This window comes from Protopterus annectens, chromosome 13.part0 (assembly GCF_019279795.1).
Source record: "Protopterus annectens isolate FY-2018-M chromosome 13.part0, PAN1.0, whole genome shotgun sequence".
NCBI classification, from domain to species: Eukaryota; Metazoa; Chordata; order Ceratodontiformes; family Protopteridae; genus Protopterus; species Protopterus annectens.
Genome location: NC_056747.1, coordinates 860036470 through 860050379, shown reverse-complemented (window position 1 = coordinate 860050379; position 13910 = coordinate 860036470). Strand labels below are relative to the sequence as shown.

The 13910-nt window shown below is 40.0% G+C and overlaps 1 protein-coding gene across 1 annotated transcript in view; it reads right to left on the bottom strand.

Moving 5' to 3' along the window:
* Nucleotides 1-1898: 1898 nt before the first annotated feature.
* The window catches only part of DUSP14 (dual specificity phosphatase 14), a 258654-nt gene continuing 246642 nt past the window's right edge, over nucleotides 1899-13910 (bottom strand). The window contains exon 2 of the mRNA XM_044054581.1: nucleotides 1899-3774. Coding sequence (XP_043910516.1) covers nucleotides 3049-3654 — 606 coding nt within the window. The 5' untranslated portion in view covers nucleotides 3655-3774 and the 3' untranslated portion in view covers nucleotides 1899-3048. The remainder of the gene's footprint in view (nucleotides 3775-13910) is intronic.

Genomic DNA, 13910 nt, shown 5'->3' with positions numbered 1-13910 from the left:
AATGTTATATATTACAGATCCGAGTTTGCTCAGTGTCCTTCCTTCGATTAGCTCAGTGTGAAATGGCAGAAACACTCACAACTTAACTTCTTAGGTAACAGAAAGTTGAAACCTGAGACAACTTTTAAGAAAAAAAAAGCTCAAAAGAACCAATGAGGTGCTTAGTCTAAGCTGTAGTCCAGGTGACCTCAGTCAGCCAATGACCTTAAACAATTCTCTCTCACTGAAATGCCTGATGGCTTTGGCTAAACCAAGATGTCCCTGAATATGTGCTCAGACACACAGCTTCCACAAACACTAGGCCCAAATACAAGCCTGAATATGAACAATGCTACAAATATCCACACTACTTAGAAACAAACTGCAGAAATGTTTCTCATAGCAGAAAAGCAGCAGTGAGCCTTTAAATGAAAGTTTTAAACAGCTAAAGGAGCCTCTAGAGAAAGCTTTTAACTGCAAACAAGTTATCAGACTCAAACAACCTAACAGATGCTTAATAAAAGTGGACAATTTCCAGTTAATACCTCACACACAGTGAAACTAGCTAGAAAAATATACAGTACTCAAAGTGCTATAAATAGCTCGAAAAAATAAGCAAAAAAAATGATACTTAATGTTATATATTATAGATCTGAGTTTGCTCAATGTCCTTCCTTCGATTAGCTCAGTGTGAAAAATACATTATCTCTTTCCATACTCTGCCCTTATGAGATTAAAGAAGGCCATTTGCTGGTCAACATGGCTCCTCTGTTTACTCACAGCTTAGCTGAATCTGTGGTTGACAGATCAGTAACAGAATTTGTATTTCTGATGGCAAAGTTGAACACCTTGTAAATATACCTCTGTACCAACATGTTAGCAAACTGTACTGTTGTCCGCATATATCATATGCAAGAAGAGAGGTGAAGAAGAGAGTACAGGCAATATGGAGTGGGTGGAGAAGAGTGTCAGGAATGATTTGTGACAGACGAGTACCAGTAAGAGTAAAAGGGAAGGTCTACAAGAGGGTAGTGAGACCAGCTATGTTATATGGGTTGGAGACATTAGCATTGACAAAAAGGCGGGAGTCAGAGCTGGATGTGGCAGAGTTAAAGATGTTAAGATTTGCACTGGGTGTGATGGGGGTGGACAGGATTAGGAATAAGTATATTAGAGGGTCAGCCCAGGTTGGACAGTTTGGCGGCAAGCCAGAGAGACGAGATTACGTTGGTTTGGACATGTACGGAGGAGGGATGCTGGGTATATTGGGAAAAGGATGCTAAGGATGGAGCTGCCAGGTAAGAGGAAAAAGTGGAAGGCCTAAGATGAGGTTTATGGATGTGGTGAGAGAGGACATGCAGGTGATTGGTGTGACAGAGCATGATGCAGAGGACAGGAAGAAATGGAAACAGATGATCCACTGTGGCGACCCTAATGGGAACAGCTGAAAGAAAAAGAAGACCAACATGTTAGCAATATTTTATTTTAAATTAATAAATAAATACATTTAGACTATCCAAGGATTAGGTCAAAAAATAAAATAAAATAAAGTAGAACAAGGATGTATGATGAAAAGAATGGATCTGACATGGTTACTGGATATAGTAATACTTTTACTATCTGTAGCTGAAACTACATCAAAGATAACTGCATTGCTGTTGTGAAATCACTGCTATTTAAAATACAGTTTGTAAACATACTCTGTCACATACCCTTCTTAATAAGCAATAAGACATGAAATGCAAGAACAGCAAATACCCCAGGAGTTAAGGATTTCTTGTCAACAATCAAGTCTACTCAAAACCATATAAAATAAATTCTGAGTAAAAGTTTTATGGTTATGTTTATGGTCACTAACTTTAATGATCCCCCTACAGAGAAGGCAGCATAATTAATCACTGTTAAATTCAGACAAAAGAGTGATTTAATACCTTTAATTAACTGAAAAAGATGTTACAGTATACTTTGTTGTTGTTTTGACACTTCAGAAGGCATTCTCCTGTATAACATAAGCTATTTAAGCAGAACATATTTTAAAAGTTCTCCCAGTTAATCAACTTTTCTCATTCAAAAGCTCAAGCAGAGTCCATTATTAACATTTACTTTGGTTTATTTAAGGGTAATAAGTATATTTATGATTTATCAACAGGACTCTCACAGCACATTCATTGTTTTCTGATTTGTCTCATAAGTACAAGAAAGAAAATCCCACAGCTGCAAAATTTGGGAACACAGTAGTGGTCATGAATTGCTTCTCTTGCTCTTTATGCTTAAAATGCAACACTTCTCAAACGTGAGGCCACCTCAGGGATAGACCTTCTTGTAGCACCAGTTTCAGAGTTCTAACACAATTTTTAAACACTGGATTGACAATTTTCAAGTGAAAATGTACCCCAGATTAGAATACATATTTTAAGAAAAAAAATAAGTATTTTGTGTTTTTAAAGTGGTGGAAGATATTCAGAGAAAGCCTAGCATGAGAAGAACTCATTGTTATGTTTTGGTGATTGAAATGTTGTAAGTAGTACAATCAGTCTGGATGTGGAGATTGAGAATCATTACCCTTACTAGTCCTTTACATTGTGCTCTTACAAAACTTAAATAAAGATTAAAACAAATATACAGGCATTGTCCTACATCAAGATACCCTGTAACCTTCAGCATTTCTGTACAGTAGTTTAAAATGTGCACATTTTGTTCCTTACACTGCTATAGGAATTTCAGTCTGTTGTATTATTCCTTGGCAGAGTAAGGCTAATGTAAAAGCAGATTAATTTAATTACAATTTATTAAATAAAACCTTTCTGCCTTTCAGCATTAGTGCTATGTAAAACATGTAACATACAACAGCAAAATGAAAACTGTGTACCTCTCTCTATTTAATGCTTTAGAAATTGTATTTGCTTTATCTTGTTTAACTATTTAGTTTTAGGAAGTACCAGTACGGATACTAGCAATAATATAGCCAAGCTGACTAAGAAAGTTTTTGCTTAAAATTATTATTTAGGTGAATATTCATATGAATATTTGCAGTGCCCTGATATCCCACACAGATTATGTGTCTTAAAATTAAATTGCCCAGTATGGCATCAAATGTCTTCTTTCCCTCTCATAAATGTCAGGCATTATACCATATGGTGTCTGCAACATTTTCACACTTGTCTTGCCAAACAGTTTACGTTCATAATCTATCAGTTGCCTCCAGAAACCAATGTTAGGCCTAATAATAGGACGTCTGGACTTGACCCAGCTATAAGCCTCCAGAAGGGACACTTTATGGTATTTCATTAAGTAAGCAATGCAAAGTGATGCTGACCGGCTCACACCAGCAGCACAGTGTACTAGGGTGGCTCCATGCTTCTTGGTAACGCTATGAATTTTATCAGAAACAATGTCAAAATACAAAGTGAGAGGTGCATGGGGCATATCAGCCACAGGCACTTTCAGGTACTCAAATTGTGGCCAGTTGAAATTCGGTAACTCGATGGTAGCATTGATAATGCAGGTGATCCCCCTACAGAGAAGCAGGTTGCGATTGGATGCCACATTGCCCCTGCTCAGGTAGAGGGATGGGGTGATCTGAGCTATCCCACCCAGTACTCCATCAGAAACAAGGCGGGCAGGAGGAGGAGCAGCAAAGGTCCTGTGCAGATAACTGTGGCTTCTTGAACTCATTGAAATGCAGTCCAGGATACACCCATCATGGAAACAGCAGCTCTGTGTTACTTGCTTGTCAGGCCTGCATGGGTGTCTTTCTGAGATGTGTTTCTTTATCTCATCTTCTCTTCATTTTTTCTACAAAAAGAAAAAAAAAAGGTTTCATAGGCAAAATTGAACTCAAAGTGAAGAATTACTACAATTATGCACTTGCCTTGGATACAAGCACTACAGAACTGTACATTTATTTTATTTACCATGTACTCTAAACAGTTCCATATGAAAGGCTGTGTACATTCATGGTTTCCCATTATGCATTCAATGACTGTGTGATCTTCACAACTGTGAAAAAAGTTCATTTACAGGTAAATACCGTATTTCTCCGTAAATAAGACCTAACCAGAGAATAAGGCCTAGCATGGTTTTCTAAGGTGTTCATGATATGTCCTACCCCAAAAATAAAGTACAATTGTGTACACTTACCATAAATGTAAATATTCAAGTGTATTCACAGTTGCAGTCATTACATTTGGGTAATCTGCTGGCAGGTTGTCCTCAGTCGGCCTGAATTCCAAAGTCTTGGGTCCTGCGCCAGTTACTGTCTCCTCTTCCATGACGTCAGGTCATTAGGGGTATAAAACAAGCAGTCGACTCCATTTTCTTTCGTTTTTCTTGCCCCAGATGTCAGGTGCCCCCAAAAGGGTAGCAAAAATATATATATAAAAACTATATATACATGCATCAATACAAACTTTACCTTCATCTACAAGCAAATACACCACATAGGTTGTAGAAGATAGAGAAGGAAAGATAAAATCCAGAATGAAAGGGGGATGGTGGGCAGGTAACCTGGACTGCAACAGTGAATACACTCGAACATCTACATTTATGGTAAGTGTACACAACTGTACTATGTTCTTAGTGTTTCACTGTTGCAGTCATTACATTTGGGTAGAATTCCAAAGCTATGGATGGGAGGCTGGAGCTAAACAGCACTAGGTGCGGCTATAAGGCCCTGCAGAACTGCAGTGGCAAAGCCTGCCCTGGACTTAGAGTAGAGAGGCAAATGATAATGCTTTGTATAGGTGTGAACAGAACTCCAAGTAGCAGCCTCTAGAATGTCTTTGGTTGGTACTCCTCTGAGAAAGGCTGCTGAAGTAGCTGCAGCTCTGGTGGAATGAGACCTAATGCCCTTGGGCACAGGTTTGCCATGGTGTAAGTAGCAGAAACGAATGCAGTGGCTTATCCACTTTGAAATAGTCTGCTTTGAAATAGCCTTTCCTTCTGATCCTGGAGCATATGCCACTAGTAATTTCTCAGTTTTTCTTAGAGCTTTAGTCCTGCTCAAGTAGAATATTAGCTGTCTGTGTACGTCCAAGGAATGTAGAATTATCTCATCCTTGTTCTGTGGATTTGGATAAAAGGTTGGCAGATGAATAGTTCGATTAAGGGCCACACTGGATACCACCTTAGGCATAAATGAAGGATTTGTCCTCAGAGACACCCTGTCTGGGTAAAATATGATAAAAGGCTCCACGGCCATGAAGGCCTGTAGCTCTGAGACTCTTATTGTGAAGTAATTGCTAGTAGTAGAGCTGTTTTCTATGATAAGAACTTTATATCAGCAGTAGCAGCTGGTTCAAATGGAGGCAGGGCGAGCTTTTCCAAAACATAATTGAGGTCCCATGCATGTATTGGTGATCTTCTAGGAGGCCTTACATTTTTGGCTCCTCTAAGATACTGCTTTAGTAAAGGATGAGAAAAGATTGGTGGCTCTGTATTGTAATGAGCCAAAATGGCAGAGGCATGGATTTTAATTGATGAGAAAGATAGGCCTTTGTCAAGCATCTCAGCCAAGTATTGTAATATCTGAGGAATATTTGGTTCTGCTGTATCAGTTCCTTGTGCTTGATTCCAAGCACATAATCTCTTCCATTTATCAGCATAAGATTTTCTAGTACTAGGCCTTCTGGCTTCCAAAATGGCATCCAGCACAGCTTTACTGAAAAGTGCTGTTTGTATAACTATATGATCAGCCATGCTGCCAGGTTCAGTGTCTAGAGTTGATTGTGCAGGATCTGATTGTTTTGATGGGACAGTAGTTGAGGTCTTTGAGGTAAGGTCCAAGCTGGGTATTGAGTCAAGTTCCTTAGGACTGGGTACCAGTATTGGTGGGGCCAGTCCGGGGCAATTAGTATCATCTTTGGTTTCTCTTGTCTGACTTTTAGTAGGACCATGGAAAGAAGAGGCAGAGGAGGAAAGGCGTAAACTGAAGGATAGGGCATCCACTTTCCATGCTTGTCTGTAATAAGTCCTTGTGCAGAATGTTTTCAAATGATAATTTTGAGGAGAGTCAAATAGATCTATGTCCGGGCTCCCCCATTTCTTTGTGATCATGCTGAAGACTTGTGGATCTAGTTTCCATTCGTGAGGGTCCATAAGGTTTCTGCTTAAATCGTCTGCCAGAGTATTTTGTTTTCTTGGCAGGAATTGAGCTTGAAGATGTCTTTGGTAAGGCAAAGCTGTGTCCCACAGTGCCATGGCTAATCTGCAAAGGGGGTATGAGTGCGTGCCCCCCTGCTTGTTTGTATACCACATAACAGTGGTGTTGTCCTTATTTGTCAGTAGTTGTCCTGGATGAAGTAAGTCCTTGAAGGCTGTTAGGGCATTTTGAACAGCTAGCATCTCTTTTTGGTTGATATGTAGATGTATTTGTTTTGGGGTCCATATGCCTTGAATGTATCTTCCCGCCATGCGGGCCCCCCAGGCATAATCTGATGCATCTGTTGTTAAGGTTTGGCTGGCAGCAGGTTGGGTGAAGGCCTGTCCCATGTTTTGGCGACATGCCTTTGCCCACCATAGAAACTCCTGCTGTAGGCAGGGAATGAGAGGAATCATTGTTTCCAGACTGTGACAATGTTGACTCCATAAACTTTTTAGGTACCATTGAAGTTTCCTCATATGCAGTCTTGCATATGGAATCAGTAGGATGCAGGATGCCATGAAGCCCAAAGCCTGCAGAGTTTGTCTTGCAGATAACTGGGTTTTTGCTGCCATCAGTTTGAAGCAAGTAGTCAGTTGCCTTTGTTTGTCTGGCGTGAGGTAAGCCATCTGGGCAGTTGCATTCAAGCTTGCACCCAGGAATGTTATCTTTTGAGAGGGTACCAGTTGTGATTTCTTTTCATTTATTGTGTACCCTAGGCATGATAAAAGCCTTTTCACAAATGCCAGGTATTGAAGAAGAATGTCCTTGTTCCCTGCTTGAATAAGACAGTTGTCCAAGTAAGGATATATTTGTACACTTCTTTGTCTGCAAAAAGCAATTACTGGTGCCAGGCACTTTGTAAAGACCCTGGGCGCAGTAGATAAGCCAAAGGGCAGTGCAGAGAATTGGTAATGCATTAAGCCAGCCTTGAATCTGAGGTATCTTCCTGCATGGTTGCCTTATTGGGACATGCAGGTATGCCTCTTTTAGGTCTACTGTCACCAGCCAAGCATTCTTGCCCAGCATGGGCAGAAGCTGCTGCAAAGTCAGCATTTTGAATCTTGGAATGTCCAGGTATGTGTTCAAGGCCTTGTCCTTTCTGGGTACCAAGAACAGTCTTGAGTAAAAACCTTGTCCTTTTTCCTGTTCTGGTACTGGCTGAATGGACCCCATATCCATGAGGGGCGTAACCTGTTTCTCTGCCTCTGCCCATTGATTTTTTGGCAGATCTGGCCAACCATTTGCCATTGGCAGAGTATGGAAATGGAATCTGTATCCCTGTGATACTGAGTTTAGCACCAACTTGTCCTGGGCTATTAACTGCCAATTTTGAGCAAAAAGTGCTAATTTTCCCCCTAAGGGTGCTACCAAAAGGTAAGTGCTTGGTGAAGGCAGAGGGAAGTCATTGGGACTGTTTTCTGTAGGTTTGCGCTTTATCTCCTCCAGATTTGGAGGTAGAAGCGCCCCATTGCTTTGACCTGTAAGAATCTTGTGCCTGTTATCTGGAACCCTTAGAGCGTCTGGATTTTCCCTTTGAGCTCTGTCTGACAAAGGAAAGGACCAATTCTTTGTAGGCCAGTGTCTACTGAATCTTGGTGGCTGCACTTGTAAGAAGTCTTTTACAGTTTGCATAGACTTAGCTTTGTCTTCCATTTTCTTTAAAACCTCTTCTGCCTTAATGCCAAACAGAGTATCATGCTGTAAAGGTGCATCCAGTAATTTAGCTTTAACATGATCAGGCAAATTTTGCTCTTTTAGCCAGGCATGCCTCCTAATCACAGATCCAGTAACTCCCTGCAGGAGGTCTCTAAGGAATCAAAACCACATTGCAAAGTATGCTTTCCAACCTGTTCAGCTGCATGCAATAATTCCTGCAATTCTTTATTTTCTGCACATTCAGAAATCAACATAATTTTCTGTTTCAGCAATCCCATAACATGTTGTTGATACTTGAGCATATGAAACTGGCAGTTTAAGGCCCTAATTGCCAAGGTTGCAGATGTATAAACCTTTTTCCCCCCATCTATCAAGTGCCCTTGAGTCTTTGTCAGAGGGGGTAGGATTTTTTGCTGTTGAGGCCTTAACTCCCTTTGGACCCTGTGAAATAGTTTCAGGATCAGCAGCAGGGTTTCTAAATAAAAATTTGTGTGAGTTAGGGACCCTGTAATATCTGTCAGGCTTGCTGGGAGCCAGAGGTAAGGAGTCAGGGGTCAAGCTTGACTCCGAAAACACATCATCCACAATGTCTAAAACAGGGGGTATGGCTAAAAGCCTGTGCTGAGGAAGAAGAAGGAAATCCCTGTGCCTCTTTTTTGATTCTGAGAAGTCTTGACTCTCCCAGTAAAAATGCTCCCTCAAAGTATGCAAGGTTTCTCCAAATGAATAATCCTCAGGAGGTGATGCAGATGGTATAGACTCCTCTGCATCAGAATCCTCATAGGGAGGTATAGATAATTCCCGATCACAAGAGGAATCAGAAGAAATAGAAACCTGATGTGAAGATTCATTGTCAGTGTCTTGCCTAGGCCTCTTATCAGGAGGGGGTTGGAAACCCCTGATCAAGGTAATAAGGTCTTCAGCCATTTTGATCATCTGTTTTTTAGGCATAGCGGCCTATGAACGTGGCTCATGCATCAGTTTTTTAGTTTTAGAAGTTGCTTTTGTCTTTGGTTTTGCAGCTGTTGTCGGTTTGATATAAAAATGTTGAGGCCTGACTACACCCTCAGAAGCCGGTGCCTGCTCAGCAGCTCCAGACCCATCTGAGGGAGATACATCCGTGGGTCCAATACTTTGAGTATCTCACGGTGTGCCGGACTCCACATGGGTCTTGGTAGGGGCCTGCGACTCGAAGGTAGTGGGTATCAGGGGCTGCGAAAGCACCTCACTGAGTACCGGCGAACTGGCGACTGGCTTAGGAGAAGCTTTGTCATCGGTTTTGAACCTCGACAGTCTGTCTCTGTCCTTTTCTTTGCATTTTTTATGTACTCCGTTAGTTGGATTGCTATCCAACGACATTTCTGGGTAGTTAAATCTGTTTCCAAAATACTTTGAGGCAAAAATATACCGACACTTAATAGTACATTGGTTAAATCTAGCACAAAACTGACAGCCAGGCACATTGTGATCAGGGCCTAGGCAAGGAATACAGTATAAATGGAAATCCTTATGAGGTATTTGCTTCCCACAAGTAATACAATTATTAACTTTTTCTGACATCAGTATGGAGCAAGAAAAAAGTTTCCCCAATAGGGTACTTAGCTTTAGTGAAGACTTCGGTTCTGAAACTCAAACTCGAATATTTCAGGATTTGGCTGACCGGCACTTGCGAAATGCTTTTGTTTCGGGCATGGAGCAGCAAGAAAGACTGGAGAAAATGACGTTGGCTGCTTGTTTTATACCCCTGATGACCTGACGTCATGGAAGAGGAGACAGCAACTGATGCAGGACCCAAGACTTTGGAATTCAGGCCGACTGAGGGCAACCTGCCAGCAGATTACCGAAATGTAATGACTGCAACAGTGAAACACGAAGAACATGCCCCAGTTAAGACTGTCAACAACACATGACAGACGTGTTGACTTATAAAATAATAATATTATTGACACCTGTTGACTGAGGTTATCGTACTCTGCTTGCAATTTTTGGACCATTCGGACACCCAGCTTATTCTCTTTGCAGAAAGTCATAAGATTCTTTCCCCGGGAGTCCTCCACGATTCTTACTGTAACCCTAATCCTCACTCACACTTGACATTTGAGATCCTTGGCCCATAAACACTGGCAAGTGTACTTTGATTGGTCAAAGTACAGACTAAGCAGGTAAAATGTGCGCACTTGATAACGAATGGGTGTGGTTGTGTCTTCTTAACTGTGGCCATTTTTGTTGCCACTTCTGTGTCATAAATCTACAATTAAACCCCCCAGACAAGATGAGTGCAAAAAGAAAGAGCTATTCCATCGAGTACAAGAAAGGAATAATGGAGTTCTCGCGGGAAAAGAATCTAATGGCTTTCTGCAAAGAGAAGAAGTTGGATCTCCGAATGGTCCGAAAATGGCGAGCAGAGTACAGTAACCTCAGCCAACAGGTGGACGAGGGAAATGCTAAGAAGTGCAAGTGTGGATCAGGTTGGCAACCATTATTTCCTGAGCCGGAAGACATCATCTGTGAATGGATTGCTAACAGAAGAACAAAGGCTTTGGTTGTGCGCAGGGCTGATATTCAAGCAATGGCACCACAGTTAGAAATATCCCCAGAAGAATTCAAAGCATCACAACATTGGCTGGATGTCTTCCTTCAGTGATATGAACTGTCTCTAAGAAGATCAACAACACTGTTCAAGCTGGAAGACACTAAAGTTATTAAACGTGCACTTGCATTCAAGTCCTTTGTTGATGGCATCGACTTTTCTAAATACCAACTCTCCAACATGAATGCTATGCATGAAACTGCAGTGTTTAGGGGCCGAGGATTTCAAACAACAATTGACCAGAGGGATGCCTCGTCAATCTACATTTCCTCCACTGGTTACAAATGTGCACGTGTTACCTGTATTCTGGCAATTCATCTATATGGAAAGAAAACCCCACCTCTAGTCATTAGTAAGGCAAGAAAGATAAGATTGAACATGTTTCAGGCATTTACATTCTTGAAACCGAAAAGGCCTGGTACATACAAGCAGTTATAAGGAAATGGGTCAATGTAATGCTGCCACTTGTTTTGCAAGGTGGCGAAAGAGGTCTGCTAGTCTGGGATTCAGCCAGCACTCACCACGCTAAAGACATGAAGAACTTCCTTGCACAGAGAAGAATAGATCAAATAATGATTCCCGCACGAATGACTGCCTATCTCCAGACTCTTGATATTGCAATAAAGAAGCCATTTAAGGACCATTTGCACATGGAACTGAATGACTACATTGAAAATAGAATGGAGAGAAATAAGCGTGGAAACTTTGTGAAGCCTAGCCTGCAAGAGATCGTGACTTGGGTGAAGAATTCATGGGATAAAATCACTGACAGCTGTGTTGCCAATGCACTACTAGCAGGCTACATGGACAAGCAGTTTAAGGAGAGCTCTATTGCTAGGCATGGCAGAATGAGGCCAATGGTTCTACAGGAAATGGAGTCGCAAGAAATTCAGGCTGGAATTCGGGAGTTGGAGACTTATGACAATGTTCCAGAAGAAGATGACATGACTGTATTTCAAACACTTTTCCGTTATCGGGGCAACAGAATGGATTGCTTCTGCTTTCAGCTGCCAGAAAGCTCTTGTCAGTTTTTTGACCTTATTGTATTAAGGTAACGTTTCATTATCAAAGGGTAATTACAAAATAAGGCCACTAGTTCCCAGACTTCATTTTTATAACTTTCCATCATTCTTCTCTTATGATTTGGGTAAGGAATAAAGAAAGCATCACCACTCAAAAAGTGGCAGTTATTCACCTGTTTTATTCCCCTCCTCCAATACACATGTATTGAGATTTTTCTGCACTTTCTGTTCAGCATGAAATATTGCACTGTGAAAACCAAGGTGTAGATATTCTGAAGTTGAAATGTTTGTTGCACTGTTTATGTAGAATTCTCACACAACTGTTAATGCGTTACCTAGAACTTTTGCCCAATAATGGAAAAGTACCAAATAAATGTCAATTTGTGTACATGACTAAATGTTGATTTGTGTACATGAGTAAATGTCAATTTTTGTACATGAATAAATGTCAATTTGTGTAAATGAATAAATGTAGATTTTTTGTACATGAATAAATGAATAAATGTAATTTTTTGTATGGGGGGTAAATAAGGCATGCCCTGATAATAAATAAGCCCTAATGCGTATTTCGGCGGGGGAAAAGTATAAGACCCGGTCTTATTTTTGGGGAAATACAGTATATACTAAGTTAAAAACTGTTGTAGCTGGAATATTTCTTCTTCTATGAGGTACAGTAACCTCTGTGTTAGTATATATAAGTAGTTGGGATGTGGTAGATGCAGCCTCCCTGCAAAAAGCACTTTTAAGTGTAACAATATGTTTTGTACTTCACGGATATACTTCAATAATTATACATAATTTTTTTTTAGTTGTGGTACTCACATTGTAGAGTCTTGAACTTCCAATAGTCACTGAAATTTAAAAAAAAAAAAAAAAAAAATATATATATATATATATATATATATATATATATATATATATATATATATAAATGGGTCTACATTCATTAATTGAATTTACATTTACCTGAACCACTAAAATGTGAAACTACTTCAGCGAAACCTTACTATTGTGAATCAATGGATCACTATTTTTTCAAGGGGAAATGAACCACTTGGCCACCAGGGAAAAAAAAAAAAAAAAACAGACACAAATTAAACCCAATGAAGAGGGGGGCTTCACCTCCTACACCCCCCCGACTAAATATACCAACTCCGGCATCGTACTATACTGGGGAAAGGGCAAAGTTCACCCTGGTGGCCAAGTGTTTCATTTTCCCTTAGAAAAAAATACCATTCACAATAGTAAGGTTTTGGTGAAGTTGTCTCGCGTTCTTAAACTTCAGGTAAATGTAAATTTGATTAATGAAAATAGATCCATACAAATATATATATATATATATATATATATATATATATATATATATATATATATACAGATAGTAAGGGCAAATAGTCAAAAGGAAAATAATTTTTTTATTTTGCTGGCTGCTGGATTGTTTTGTGTACAAGATCACCATACAGCGAGGTCTGAGAACTTGCCCTTTCCCTGCTGCTTTGCAGTCTTGGAGTTGGTGTATGTAATTTGTAGAGGATGTGTGGAGGTGTGGGGGGTTGCCCCCTTGGCTTAAAATAGTGTTTTCTTTCCATTATTTTGGGATTCAGTCTAAAAATAGCAATCTTTTTTCATTTAATGTTTTGAGCATTCACTGTTTCTTGAGACAATCATATAAACATATATGGGTCCTGTACACTTTACTGACTATTCAGTTGTTCAAAAAATGAAATGTTTGGACATTTTGATGAACATTCACATTGCCGAATGTCTGTGTTGGGAAGTGCCCATGTTGCCAAAAGAGGAAAATGGGTTTGTATTAGGGGTGTTAGTTTCTGTGAGTATGACTGCAAGCTAGTTAGGGTTTGGAGTGTGTGTGTGTGTGTGTGTGTGTGTGTGTGTGTGTGTGTGTGTGTGCGTGTGTGCGTGTGTGCGTGTGTGCGTGTGTGCGTGTGTGTGTTTATGTGTTAGTGTTAGAGCTAGGGTTAGGTAATGGGAAATATTTAGTGTTTTGTGTGTGTGTTTGTATGTGTATATAGTGGGTGTTTATGCTACTTTGTGTAGTAGTGCTATAACAGAAAGTTTTTGCTAAGGTTAAGTGTACGGTTAAGGGCAGGGTCCCAGTGTCCACTTTAGTAATGTGTGCTTACCCTAAAACTTTCCCATCCCCTAACCCTGACCCTGCACCTTACCTTAGAAAAACTCTTTCTGTAACAAACCACTAGTCATACAAATTAGGGTGTTGTAAAAAGGTTTTTGGTTTAAAGATTGCAAAAGGAATTTGTTTTCTTTTTGTGATTTTTTTGTAGGTTCAGTATTTAGTGTTTTTTACCAATGTGAATATTCAAAAAGTTTTTGCAGATGTCATGTTTTCAGTATTTTGACATTTTGAATATCTGCACTATAATTCTCTATCTATCTACCTATCTGTCTATCAATCTACCTTTGCCTCACTACTAGAGGAAGTGCATGTTACATGGTATACTTCTTTCTAGTAAAGCCCCGGTGTTGGAAGCATATCTAAAGT